The sequence below is a fragment of the Hippocampus guttulatus genome, chromosome 13, assembly GCF_054856545.1.
Source record: "Hippocampus guttulatus isolate MCC_2025c chromosome 13, RoL_Hgut_1.0, whole genome shotgun sequence".
NCBI classification, from domain to species: domain Eukaryota; kingdom Metazoa; phylum Chordata; class Actinopteri; order Syngnathiformes; family Syngnathidae; genus Hippocampus; species Hippocampus guttulatus.
In genome coordinates this window covers 11,037,399-11,049,504 of record NC_141273.1, presented here as the reverse complement: position 1 = coordinate 11,049,504, position 12,106 = coordinate 11,037,399, and the positions used below count along the sequence as shown (strand labels likewise).

General features: G+C 43.0%; 1 protein-coding gene across 1 annotated transcript in view; it reads right to left on the bottom strand.

Annotated features, from left to right (window-relative positions):
• Window positions 1-1,003: 1,003 nt before the first annotated feature.
• akt1 (AKT serine/threonine kinase 1) overlaps window positions 1,004-12,106 on the bottom strand; it is a 36,837-nt gene continuing 25,734 nt past the window's right edge. Inside the window, exons 6-14 of the mRNA XM_086126812.1 lie at window positions 10,875-11,006; window positions 10,680-10,745; window positions 9,717-9,785; window positions 9,467-9,592; window positions 8,614-8,742; window positions 4,641-4,855; window positions 4,220-4,307; window positions 4,013-4,115; window positions 1,004-3,446 (exon numbers count right to left, since the gene is read on the bottom strand). Of these exons, the coding sequence (XP_085982938.1) occupies window positions 3,367-3,446; window positions 4,013-4,115; window positions 4,220-4,307; window positions 4,641-4,855; window positions 8,614-8,742; window positions 9,467-9,592; window positions 9,717-9,785; window positions 10,680-10,745; window positions 10,875-11,006 (1,008 nt within the window). The 3' untranslated portion in view covers window positions 1,004-3,366. The remainder of the gene's footprint in view (window positions 3,447-4,012; window positions 4,116-4,219; window positions 4,308-4,640; window positions 4,856-8,613; window positions 8,743-9,466; window positions 9,593-9,716; window positions 9,786-10,679; window positions 10,746-10,874; window positions 11,007-12,106) is intronic.

The following is a 12,106-nucleotide window of genomic DNA, read 5'->3' as shown; positions in this document are numbered from 1 at the left end:
TCCAAAGTCGCCACTTTCAGACGTGAGTTTGATTGATTGTTACCCAAAACGTAAGCATTGTTATATATATTCAATCTTCGTCCATGATTTGTCCAGTTCCACAGAAGCACAGAGATTGTTTAATGGGTAAATGATTTGCATTCGACTTTATTTTGTATTTTATTTTTTCCTGTATATTTAGGTATTTAAAAACCAAATGATGTTAACTCGTGTCGTTGAATGGCTATTTTTATTTACATATCATTTCTGACAATTTTTCAATCAACGGATGGTGTGAAAAATTACGTTGACAAAACGGCCAGTAGATGATGCCGTAGACTCAGTTTAAATTTTAGATTGCTCACAATTGGTTCGGAAACATTTAAATCAGAGTAAATTAGATTGGCATTTGATGAATGAATTGATCAGTGAATGAAACTGGTACATCGTCACACTTTTTGTCTGTGGAAAGTAAATCAAAAAAGCAAGTCAACGCCAAATACATTAAGCTGTTCTAGTTGGCTTTTTTATAACCTTTTTTTGTGTTTTTCTTTTCTTGCAGAAGCCCGCAACTTCTGTACTGACACTGACTGCTATTTGGAACTATCACCTACGCGGCGCTGAACTAAGTCATCTACTGTATATATGATGTTTGCTTGGCTTTCAATTTTGTGTGTTTTAGGCCACGCAGCTGGAGGCAGATGAGACCTGGTTGTCAGGTAAACTTGTCGTGTTGGCGGCGTGCATCCTTTCTTGCCAAAAACAGACTGCGAGGCCTGGCCGTCAACATCTGCTCCAGAGACTGTACCATCTGGATGAGGCATTGAGGAAGAGCTTGGTTCCCTGTGTCTGAGCAGCTGCAGGGCCTCAGACAACGACCTGAATGCGGCCTGTAGAGATAGAGTACGCGGCCAAAACACAGCCAGAACCTTTGTTTGCACATTTGTCTCACTTAAATCAGCCATGTTTGTCTGTTGGCCTTTTTGTCCAGACCATCAGCAGTAGAAAAAAAAAAGACTACACATTGGATTGTTAGGACCTTTTATTCCATCAGGTTGAAAGAAACAATTTCAAAACTGTGTACAAAGTTTATATTATTTGTTTACGAAAGCTGGTGTCCTCAGTCTTGCGGATATGGTAGGGCAGGTACAAAAAGTTGCAATAAAAAAAAAAAAATATCAAACAAATTTCCCTATTTTTCAGAAGGTGACAGCAAGAGGGGTGTGTGCATAGGAATAAGCAACAATCATATTTAACAAAAGAAGTTTTTTTGAAGTGAAAACAAACATCGTTACATTCAAGAAGGCATAATGCACTTTTGAGAAATGATTATCTGTCATCTTAACCACAATGAAAACCTCTAATCATACTTTAAATACACGTGTTGGATCTCATAGATCGCAGTTCAGCTTCAGAAACATTTTAAAAAGTTTTTTTTGTAATTCGTCCACAACACTTGAATATTATATCATAAGCTAATTTAGTCTTTTCCAACCACTAAAACAAAATCCAGATACAATCATTGTGGGGCAGCAAGGTGCATTTCATTGGCACATGAAAACGTAATATTTAAATGCTGGTTTCATAAATAAGAAGTTGGGGACCGGACATAAATTCCCACAAGAGGCAAACGAAAGGTAACTCTTGATGTGTTTTTTTCCCCCTGAAGCCCACTTTGTGTTGCGACAGAAATGTATCGTGTTTGTGACCTCACTGAGGCTGCAGAGGAAGTACTGGATGAGAAACACCCAATACTCTACTAGGAGAAAAACTCTACAGGAGGGAAGAGGTTCCGAGGGGTCAGCAAGGGCTCGACTGATCCGGATCTTTGGGAAACCCGGAGGTGTTCACTGTGCAGCATTGAGATTTCAAACAGAAAGGCAATGAGAACAAGACGATTTCATTTTATTTCAAGAGGACACATATCTGTGTGCAAACACTTAGGACTAGCTGGCTAAGAGGTGGACGTTAACTCACTCAGTGCCAAAGATGTTGTCACGTCTTTTAGATTCCAAACATTCAGTGCCAAAGACGTAGTTTAACGTCTTTGATGTTTTGTGTTTTTCCCCACATGAAGGGGTGGATGTGGCACTGATGCTGTTCGACTGAGAATTTCAAGTTGGGAAGAGTGGTAATGAGGCACAACCACCAAGATGTCGCAGCGAGTACCATTTTGGATTTGAGATCAGCCCTGTACACGGGGCCAGAGGACATAAAGGCGGTAGTCGCCCACACAAGTTGAGGCATTTTTAAAAGGTAATGTGCTGTATATGGTTAGTATGTATTGTGGTAGTTAGCAGAAGGGTGCGTTTGTTATAAATGTGACAAAGTACAACTGAGGTCTTGCTTGAGGATATGACATGCATGACGGCCACTGAACAATCTAAGCCAGCCCCCGATGGACTGGCAGTCTGGTGATGAGCATCCTTCACAACACCTGTATATGGCCAAATCCGTAATTCAGTTTAAAATCAAAAGCTATTCCTAATCATTGTTGCTGGTTTAGATGTTAGAAGTATCACAAAAAATCAAGAATATCATGATTAGTGTCACTGTTCGGTTTCATCCATCAAAAGCCAGTTTGAAATGGTTTTTCGGAATTTCAAAAGACTTTTGTATATTCTACTGCCGATTACTAAATAATGGAAAAAGATAGGCAATCTATTTTTCTTCATGAAAGAACAGTCTGCTATTTCTTTCTTTCACTTGGTAGATCTGGAAAAATCTGGCAAAATTCCTTAAAATGGCGGGCACTCTAACGGTTGTCTTTTGAAAACGGCGGGCAGTGAATGAGTTAACAGTCTCCAAAACGTTGCCATTCTTTGCATATCAGATCTTTACTCTACCAGACTCAATGAGGGTGTTTACAACAAGGGACGTATGCAAGACATATGAACTTTATTTCAAACGTTAACTTTTGAAGCTCCCCCAAAATGTTGAAGGTTTAGTTTTGAATAGCAGAGGAGGCAAGCAACGAGCACACCAGATTACCGACAGAATTTTGGTCCATCGTATTTGTTATCTCTACTTGAAATGATTGATTTCGGTTTACTCGGGTTCGAAAAATATAACAGCGCTTCTTGAAACTTTAGGCAGTGGTCCAATTTTTACGACATAGGTGGTGATGTGTGGATGCCCGTTCGCTAAACAGCCAGGAAATGAAGTCTAGTGTTAAATTTCGAATGGTGGTGGCGCAGGTGGTCGATTTGGGTGGGGTGGTGACGGCGGTGGTGGTGGGGGTGAGAGAGCTCTGTGTCTTCATGAACTTGGTCCTTCCTTGAGTAAGGAAGGTGAGGAACAATCGACGGGCCCCAGTCTTTTTGGAGGATGCAGTCGGCTTGAAGGGAAGGGATTGAGGGGGATGATTGAGGAAAGTGTAAGTGTCGGTCAGGCCACCCCACTCGCAGAGTAGGAGAACTGGGGGAAGTGGGGTCTCCGCTCACTGTCGAAAGACTCCATGTTCTCGTCTGGGTTGCACAAAAAACAGACACTTATCTTAAGTGGGTGGTGACCAAAAAATGCAGTCTAACACAACCATGAAGGTAAAACCATACGACGTTCCCTCACTTTGAGGGCGATTGCATTAAAAGCCTACAAAAATAAAAAATAAAAAGGGGGCACAGTTATAACCAAGAATGCGTTCCTGTACTGCGTGCGGATGTATTTTTATGCCACTGAGCAAAGTAGGAAATCGCACTTGGTAATCTTGAACTACTGTCTGTTGGACCAACGTAAACCCAGGAGCCAATAGGGTGACTTTTCAAAGTACGCCCTGCAGGCTTTCCAGGAGAGGGCAGACTTGTCTCAAGAGAGAGGCCTTATACAGCCACAATAGTTCCTTTATTAATGAGACTTAGTGGGGGATGAGATGAAGACTGTCATGGCTCAATGCTGGAACAATGAATCGATACAATAATAATAAAATAAAATAAAATAAAAATCACAGACTGTTTAGGAAAAGGAGTATGTGTTGAACATAACGGTGGATTAAAACTAGCTATTATAAGAATCCCATTGAAATATTTGGCATTACCTTGTCCAGGTGGCGTAATCGTGATGGTTTGCGCGGTGAACTCCTCATCAAAATATCGCGTGTCAGTCTCTGAGGTAACTTGGGGCTTGAATGGCGGGACCAACTGTTTCAGACAAATGGGTGAGAGTAGAAACGTGTCAGTGAGGAAAAAGTTGTTACAATTATGGCACAGGATTTCATCTTTCATTAAGTGTCCGTAAAACTCACTTTTTTCTCGTAAACGTCTTGCCATTCAATCCCGGCAAAGAACTTGTGCTGCATGATTTCCTTGGCATCATGAGGACCGCCACCTAGCCTGGATGCATAAAGCAACAAGTACTGTACACTCAAAAATGAGTACGATTGAAAAATTGGCTTTTTTTTATGTTAGATTTTTTTTTCATTGCTTTTAAATTGCCATTTTTCAAGACTTGGTACTGATAGCAGTTCCAATGATACAGTATTTCAACATTTTAGGAACACATTTTTTCCATTCATTTCAAATATTTTTTTTATTCAACAGTACAATGAATGTACACAAATCATAAAATCGCACAGTGGACTATTCAGGAATAATGACCAGCATTAAAAGGCAAAAATAATCGTATGTTGATTCATTGCTGTTGACCGTAATGTGGAGATACCTCACCTCTGCATGGGGTCCTTCTTGAGGAGTCCAGAGAGCAGCGAGCGCGCCTCTAGACCGAGTGTCCGTGGGAAGCGGATGTCTTCCATGAGGATGAGCTCAAACAGCTTCTCGTGGTCCTGGTTGTAGAAAGGCAGCCTGCCACACATCATCTCGTACATCACCACGCCAAGACCCCACCAGTCCACAGCACGGCCATAGTCGTTGTCCTCAAGTACCTTGGAGATTGACAGTAAACTTGTGCATTAACAGCTGGTCCAATACAAGAATGTGCCCTTGGGAAAAGATAAAAATGCTCAATGCAAGAGATTTGCTAATTTAACAAGAATACAGTATATGCTTATTTGTGATTCGAGTTTGCAATGGAATGGGTGGTACACCCAACTGTGAAGTAAAGCGTCACCCGTCTCGAGTCGCCAGATAACGTAAACAAAATATTTGTGTTTAACTGGTGTCCCAAATCATGCGGGTGATGAGTGCAAAAATCCAAGAGCAACTGTTGCTCCTTAATGTGCTACCAGAATCACCTGCTCTCCCCGCTGACCTGTGGTTTGGAGGCAGGCCGGGGCCAACCACGACTCACATCTCATATTAGGAGGGAGGATAGTGTTTCCCCAGTAGCTCTGCATATTTAATCACTCTAGGGCCCTTTCGCACATACACGTCAACAAGCTGTTTAGGTGTGCGGGCCACTTATAAAATAAAAAACAGGCAACCCCCCCCCCCCCCCCCCCCCACAGATCGGGGCGCTGTACTCAAACCAAATGCGCAAATCATTGGTCAAAAAAACAAACGATTTTGTCTCATAGGAAACAATTAATGAAATGGACTCTACTGGTGGTGTGCTCACTGAAGAATGCAACCTGTTGAATGAATAATGTGCTGCTGAGCACAGTTGTTCCAAGGTCCCCGCGGACTTGTACTGGATTCTACCTCTCCAGGCGGATGTTGAAGGTGAAATAAAGACTAAGAGAACAGTCTGTTCTCTTAAAGCTCAAGGAGAACGACGGTGGGTTAATTCACACCCAAGAATAGCAACTTCAGTTCAAGGATGTGGGGGGCTTTATAGAATTAGATATGGACACAACAGCGTGCGGGCCGGGAGTGTCCTGGAAAACAGATGATCGCATGTGTCCCTAAAAGGAACAGGACTGCCGCGTGTGCGCACACATGTGCCTGCGAGCACAGCGGAGGATGACCGGGTGAGCAGGGAGGAGTAACGTGAAGCCCGAGTGGGGTTTGGATTACTAGGCCGTCTCTATTTCCAGCTTTGCTGTCGTGTGATTCATACCGTGCGACAGCTGGGCCCGCAGCTGCCCCATATATGTAGAAGAGTGCCACAGCTGTGAAGCTGCCAGGAGCACAGGAGTCAAGCTCATCCCTCATATACGTAACCAGGACTGCCTGCTTGGTCCCCTGACTCAAACACTCTTACACCACCAATGAGCAGTGGAAAAAGAAAAGGGCAGAGAAGAGCGGAGATACAAGAAAACCAAAACATTTCTGAATGTTAACACCATGTCCACACATTATCTACCAAAGGAGGGGGACACCAGTCATGTTTAAGTGCTCAATTTTATAAATTGTGACCATCTTGGCCAAAACTTAAACCCACTCACCTGGCGAGTGACCCTCGCACTGATATCAAATTGCTGCAACAGAGAAACTCTGACCTCTGGTGTCCTTATCCGGAGTTTTTTTTTGAGGCCCCACATACAGTGAATGGTACAGTAATCCCTCGTTTATCGGGTTAATGGGGACCAAAACCACCCGCGATAAGCGAAAATCCGTGAAGTAGCTACCAATTAACATTTTTTTTAAGTCCGCAAACGGTCCGCGAGAAGCTGCGAAAGTCAACAAAACAACAGCTAGTCACATAGAGCAAAATATACAGTACTGTACTCCATGTACTGTATATGAAAAAAAATATATATATTTTTTATGAATATGTTTGAAAAAATCCGCGATGCACTGAAGCCGCGATAAACGAACTGCGAAATAGCGAGGGATCACTGTATTGTACTGCTTTAAAAAAAAAGATATATATTTGTTATTACATTACAAACAAGATATGGCACAGTTGTTAAGGAAGAAGCAGATACAAACTTTTTTTTTTTTTTTTCAGTTGACTCACTAGGGTTGATAATATTCCTTTTTCGGACTTTCTTCAGTCTTTTGCCGTTGTCTCAAACTGCCTTATATTGAGAAGCTATCATACCACCTCCAGCATTACTTTTCAAGCGGGCAGATTGATTTTGACAGGTTTTAAGTTGGGCAAAAAATAAATAAATAAAAATCACCATCATTAAAAGATATACCCAAAGCACGTTTAATCAGTTGATGCTCGATCCACTGTGGCTTTCATACTACAAATACTTTTAATAAAAGTGACCAAGTGAATTTGTCCCTCAAGTTCTTTCAGGTCAACAGCCCCCCCCCCCCCCCCCCAATCCCCACCCCCGCCGCCTACTCCTGATCTGAATGAAATATTCCCAGACGTTTCAACATTCCTGTGCAGCTCACACACAACAAGGTCATTGTTTACTGCAGAACAACCTGTAACACTGGCTGGGCTGCACTCCATAGAGACGCTCGCTCGGCAGCAACCCCATTGCCATGGAAACAGCCCCCGATGTCTCCTTGCTCTCGGCTGGAGCTGTCATACGCTGGACATCTCAGTGGAGATGAGAGCGGGGCTGTCCAAGTTTGTGTAAAGGGAGTACATGTTTACGTATTAGGCTGGCTCAAGTGTTTTGAATCTTCTGGTCAATATGGTTTCAGGTGCTTTGTTCTGAGCCATATTAATGGGAATATATACGTTCCAATATCGCAAGAAAAAGTGAGCACAGTGACTCTGATTCCTCCCAGGTCAATGTATGGCTCCCCTGATGCTGCACAACAGCTGTAGCCATTGCGGTCTTATTCCAGGGGCAGAAGCTCACGTTTCCTGAGGGGCTGCCGGCCAATGACACCCTGCTCCTCCACTACCACCCCCCCCCCCCCCCCCCAGCAAGAAAATTCCAAATGGGGGGCTAAAAACAACGATAAGGCAAATGCGTCAACACGCACATGCTTCTCCCGGAGAAACATTATTACACCATCAGTCAAATGCGCGTGTTCTTCCCCTCACATAAACGCTACCCACGCTCACAATGCACTATCAAGTTACACGGGCCTCACTGTGTAGGACTGGTCATACCTGCACGCAATAGGGAATAGCCACACCCTCCCCATCCAGCAAATATGAGAGCAGGCTGCTCTGCCCTGGCGCACGCCACACTCATTAAAGGACAGACTTCTGCTGGAGATTAGAAAGGCATTTCAGAACAGCTGCCTTTTCTTCCACATGCTTCTGAACAACTGATGTCCAGCGACACGCTGCAAATTTGTTTCGGGTCTACTCAGGTTGCACGTGACAGGATGGCACACGCTTACTTCTAAATGACTTCAAAACAAAGCTTAGACTTCTTCGAAATTAGAGACAGCAGTTCATATAACCCGGACACACTGATTCCTTTGCACTGAGTGCCTCTTTCCACCACAAGCGTTTTGGTAAATGTCTTTGGAATGCTGCGACTGTAGGAGCTTGGAAATATAAAGTACAGTCAAACCTTGGTTTTCGGACGTCTCGGTTCTCGTCCAATTCGGTTTTCGACCAAAAATTTCGTGTTTTTTATGCCTCGGATGATGAACAAATTTCGGTTCTCGAACAAACTGAGCGCACTTGAATGCACCATTTGACTCCTCTCGCCTTCCTAACACGAGGAAGTGACACTTCCTCGTGTTGCTTTCCATTGTGAGCAGACGCGTTCAGTAAACATTTTTATTTTAAAAAGAGCATGGTTTCGGTTTTCAAACAATTTCGGTTTTCAAACAGCCTTCTGGAACGGATTATGGACGAAAACCGAGGTTTGACTGTATTTGTCTGTTTTTTAAAAAACTGCATTATTGTAATAGAGAAACACAATTAGGTTACCTCAGGCGCAAGGTACTCTGGTGTTCCACAGAAAGTCTTCATGGTGGCACCATCTTTAATCCCCTCCTTACAAAGGCCAAAATCTGTTATCTTGATGTGTCCATCTTTATCCAGCATCAGATTTTCCAACTGCGGGGAATATGACAATAAAAGGCATATGCTTCTCAAATTGTATGAACATAGTAAATGACATTTTTTGGTCTATATTGATATCCATCAGTGTTTTCAGTAAACCCTGTCAAATTATCTTCTCTTCTGCTTTCACAAATTACATTTAGGATTTATAACCAGATGGAAAAAGCCTGTTTAAACAAATAGGAATACACACTTTAGCGACCACTGATTTCCCAAACATTATGAACATTGTGGTTTTGAAGCCAGTTTTATGATATCGACGGCACTCGTGATAGATGGCTACATGTAGTAAACTAATGAACATTCTTCAGCTCGTGAAATAAGACAACATGGCCTTTCAGTATCCCCACGTGCTAGCGCCTTCTCTTTGACTTCATTTAAGTCAGGCCGCTGTAGCTCACACGTGTCCAGTAGTGCCGAGCGAGTCAGCACATCTTCCAATCCTGCTACATTGGCATTTTCAGTAGCAGCTTGGCAGACTGAGATACCGCCTCATAAACCCATGGGAAACAGTCAGGGAATTGGGGGTGAGAGTGCTCTGCTGACCGGGCTGGTCTATCAGCTGGGAATGGTAGAGCTACAGATGCTTGCTGTGAATCACTCAGAGCTCAACACAAACATTTCCCAGAGCAAACTGTGATAAGTTCCTTCTTTAAATGGATCACTAAAAAGGAGACGTGAGAAGCAAGGATGGGACAGGACAAGTATCAACATCTACCTTTAGATCGCGGTAGACCACGTTTCTTTCGGCATGCAAGTAGTCAAGCGCAGACACAATCTCTGCACCATAGAACCGAGCACGCTCCTCTGAGAAGACACGATCCCTTGAAAGGTGGAAGAAAAGCTGAAGGGGAAACGAAAGCGATTGGCAGCAAGGAGACAAAGGGGTTCTGTTATTCCAGGGGGAAAATAACAACAACTGACCTACGAGTTCTTATCAACTACGAAAATAGTCCAAAATAGTTTACCTCACCGCCGTTCGCATATTCCATGACAAAGCAAAGGCGGTCGTGTGTTTGGAAAGAGTATTTCAGTCCCTGTAGACGGGAAAAAAAAAAGTAATTATTTGTTTCTATTATTTAATACAGATGGATGTAAAATGTAAGTGGGTGTTTCTCACTAAACATGGTCCAGAAGTTTGATATGTGAACCCAAAACCAAACTTGTGAAAAAGTTAAAAATGATATATGCTTCAAATCTAACTCTTTTGCATTTTACTTTGTTCACAGGAGACGGGTGAATGTCGCCGTCTACTCTGTTGTTACATGTTAGTACGGTTGTTCCGTGGACACCTGAGCACTCAAGTACCAAATCATTTTTCAATGAATTATTTTTACACTTGAAAAGCTTCACTACGTTCATAAGAAGATGGTACAAATGACCAATTATACGTAGAAAATTACCTTTGAACATTTGAGGATGACAGACACAGCAACTTATTAGCGGTTCGCGTCGCAGAACATGAAATGCCTGCAGCTGAACTGCGTGCATTTCAATTCCTGTTGACTCATGCGCAAGAATACACCCAAAAAAAATGACGTTCAAATAGTGTGGAAAGAAAATGAATCGACCGATGTTATCGTTACCAATTACACTGGCCACCACGCCCGATTTGTAAAATGTTCTGTTGTCGCTGAATGAACAAAATCGGGAGGGGGGAGGAGGGTTGTTTTTAAACATGTACACTGTATTTTAAAATGAAGCCATTGAGACTTAATGTTCTACTTTGCAAAGTAGTTGTACTCGTAGTAGTAGGTTGAGAACAGTTGTACGTTGTGGACTCAAAATATAACGACTTGTGGCTTTGTTGGCTAGTAGCACTTCCAAACATTCCTCATTTTACTAAATGGATGCTGCTCGACTAAATAATCACAGAGCGTCTTTATTAAACTACAATAAGCTTAGTTCAGGTATATAAAGGGGTTCCTTACTGTCAAGAAGGGGTGTTTTGAATTCTGGAGGACTCTGTTTTCTGTGAGTGTGTGTGCCACTTCATCCTGGAAAAAGAATCCACAAAGAGCATTTGTGCAACTGACTCCCACAAAGGTTCGGTATCAAGTCATTGCTCCAGTGTCCTCCCACCCCAGTCTTTTCTCTGCTTTGCTATCTCACTGGCAACCACTCACCTTTGCTACGATCACCTCCTTTTTCAGGATCTTCATGGCATAATAGCGTCCCGTGGCCTTCTCCTTTACCAGGATAACTTTGCCAAAAGTGCCTTTTCCCAGGAGTTTGAGGTATTCAAAGTCGTGCATAGTCTGGAGAGCCAGAGGACAGAGAGTGGCATCTGATTACAAACAAACTCATACTTAAAACGCGACAGGGCACACGAGCCCACTCCCAACAAAGTGGCATTTGATGCGCTGCTTCAGCCACCGTGCAATTCCCATTCTAATGGTTCAGCTCATATGTGGTTGTGCCTCGGTTAACCTTTAACCCCTGTGCTAAAGAGAAGGTTAGAAATGGTTGCGTGAGGGACAACCACTCTGGTGGCCTTGGACCTTTTTGTCATGGCACACATGGGGGGCTGGGATGCCTGGTGGTGGACATGTTATCTGGTGCTAAGCCACCCAGGGCTGATGTTGGGAGACTCAAAGACGCTGACAAGTGCTGAAGGAAGGTTAGATCAAGTCGTGCGAGCAGAGGGCAAAGTGCAATAAAGGAGATGATGAATGGCAGAAGAACAAGGACACACATGAGGCCTGATTTCCTAAGAACCCAAATAGCGGGCGCGAAATTGCATGTTTAGTCTATTACACTGTACATGCTGCTGGTGGTCATGTTGTATGTGAATTGCAATGATTGCAATCTTTTACGATTCTGGTATAGTGGGGAGCAAATTGTGTGTTCACTGACTAAAAGATTGTGCTGTTGGGAACACTTGTTAAACTAAAAGAGGGGTTTTGTATTAGTGGAACAGGAAAACAAACATACAGCGTTATGGATAACAAATTTATCACCCCAATTATTTTAGGGAAGCTAGCACAACACCATAAAATCCATGTCTTGTTTGATTTAACGCGCCAAAAGTGTATGGGGATTGGATGCAGACAGTGGTTCTGAACCGGGGTTTGGTAAATCGGTCTCAGGGAGTCGACGGAGCCTCTGCCATGGAGGTTAAGACACACCCGAATCAAGATGTCAATTAGTTATGACACGCGCGCTTGGCCATGGCAGATGATCTTTATATTGCTTGTCCAATCAGTGCTGCGGGAAATTTAGTTCGCTCAGTAGTGACCGTGCGACTGTCATGATAGTATGTCATATAATCTTTTAAAAAACTATACTTATGACAACAAATGAAGGGTTCGGCGATCGTGCATATGAACTGGTTGGGTTTGGTACCTCTAAAAAAGTT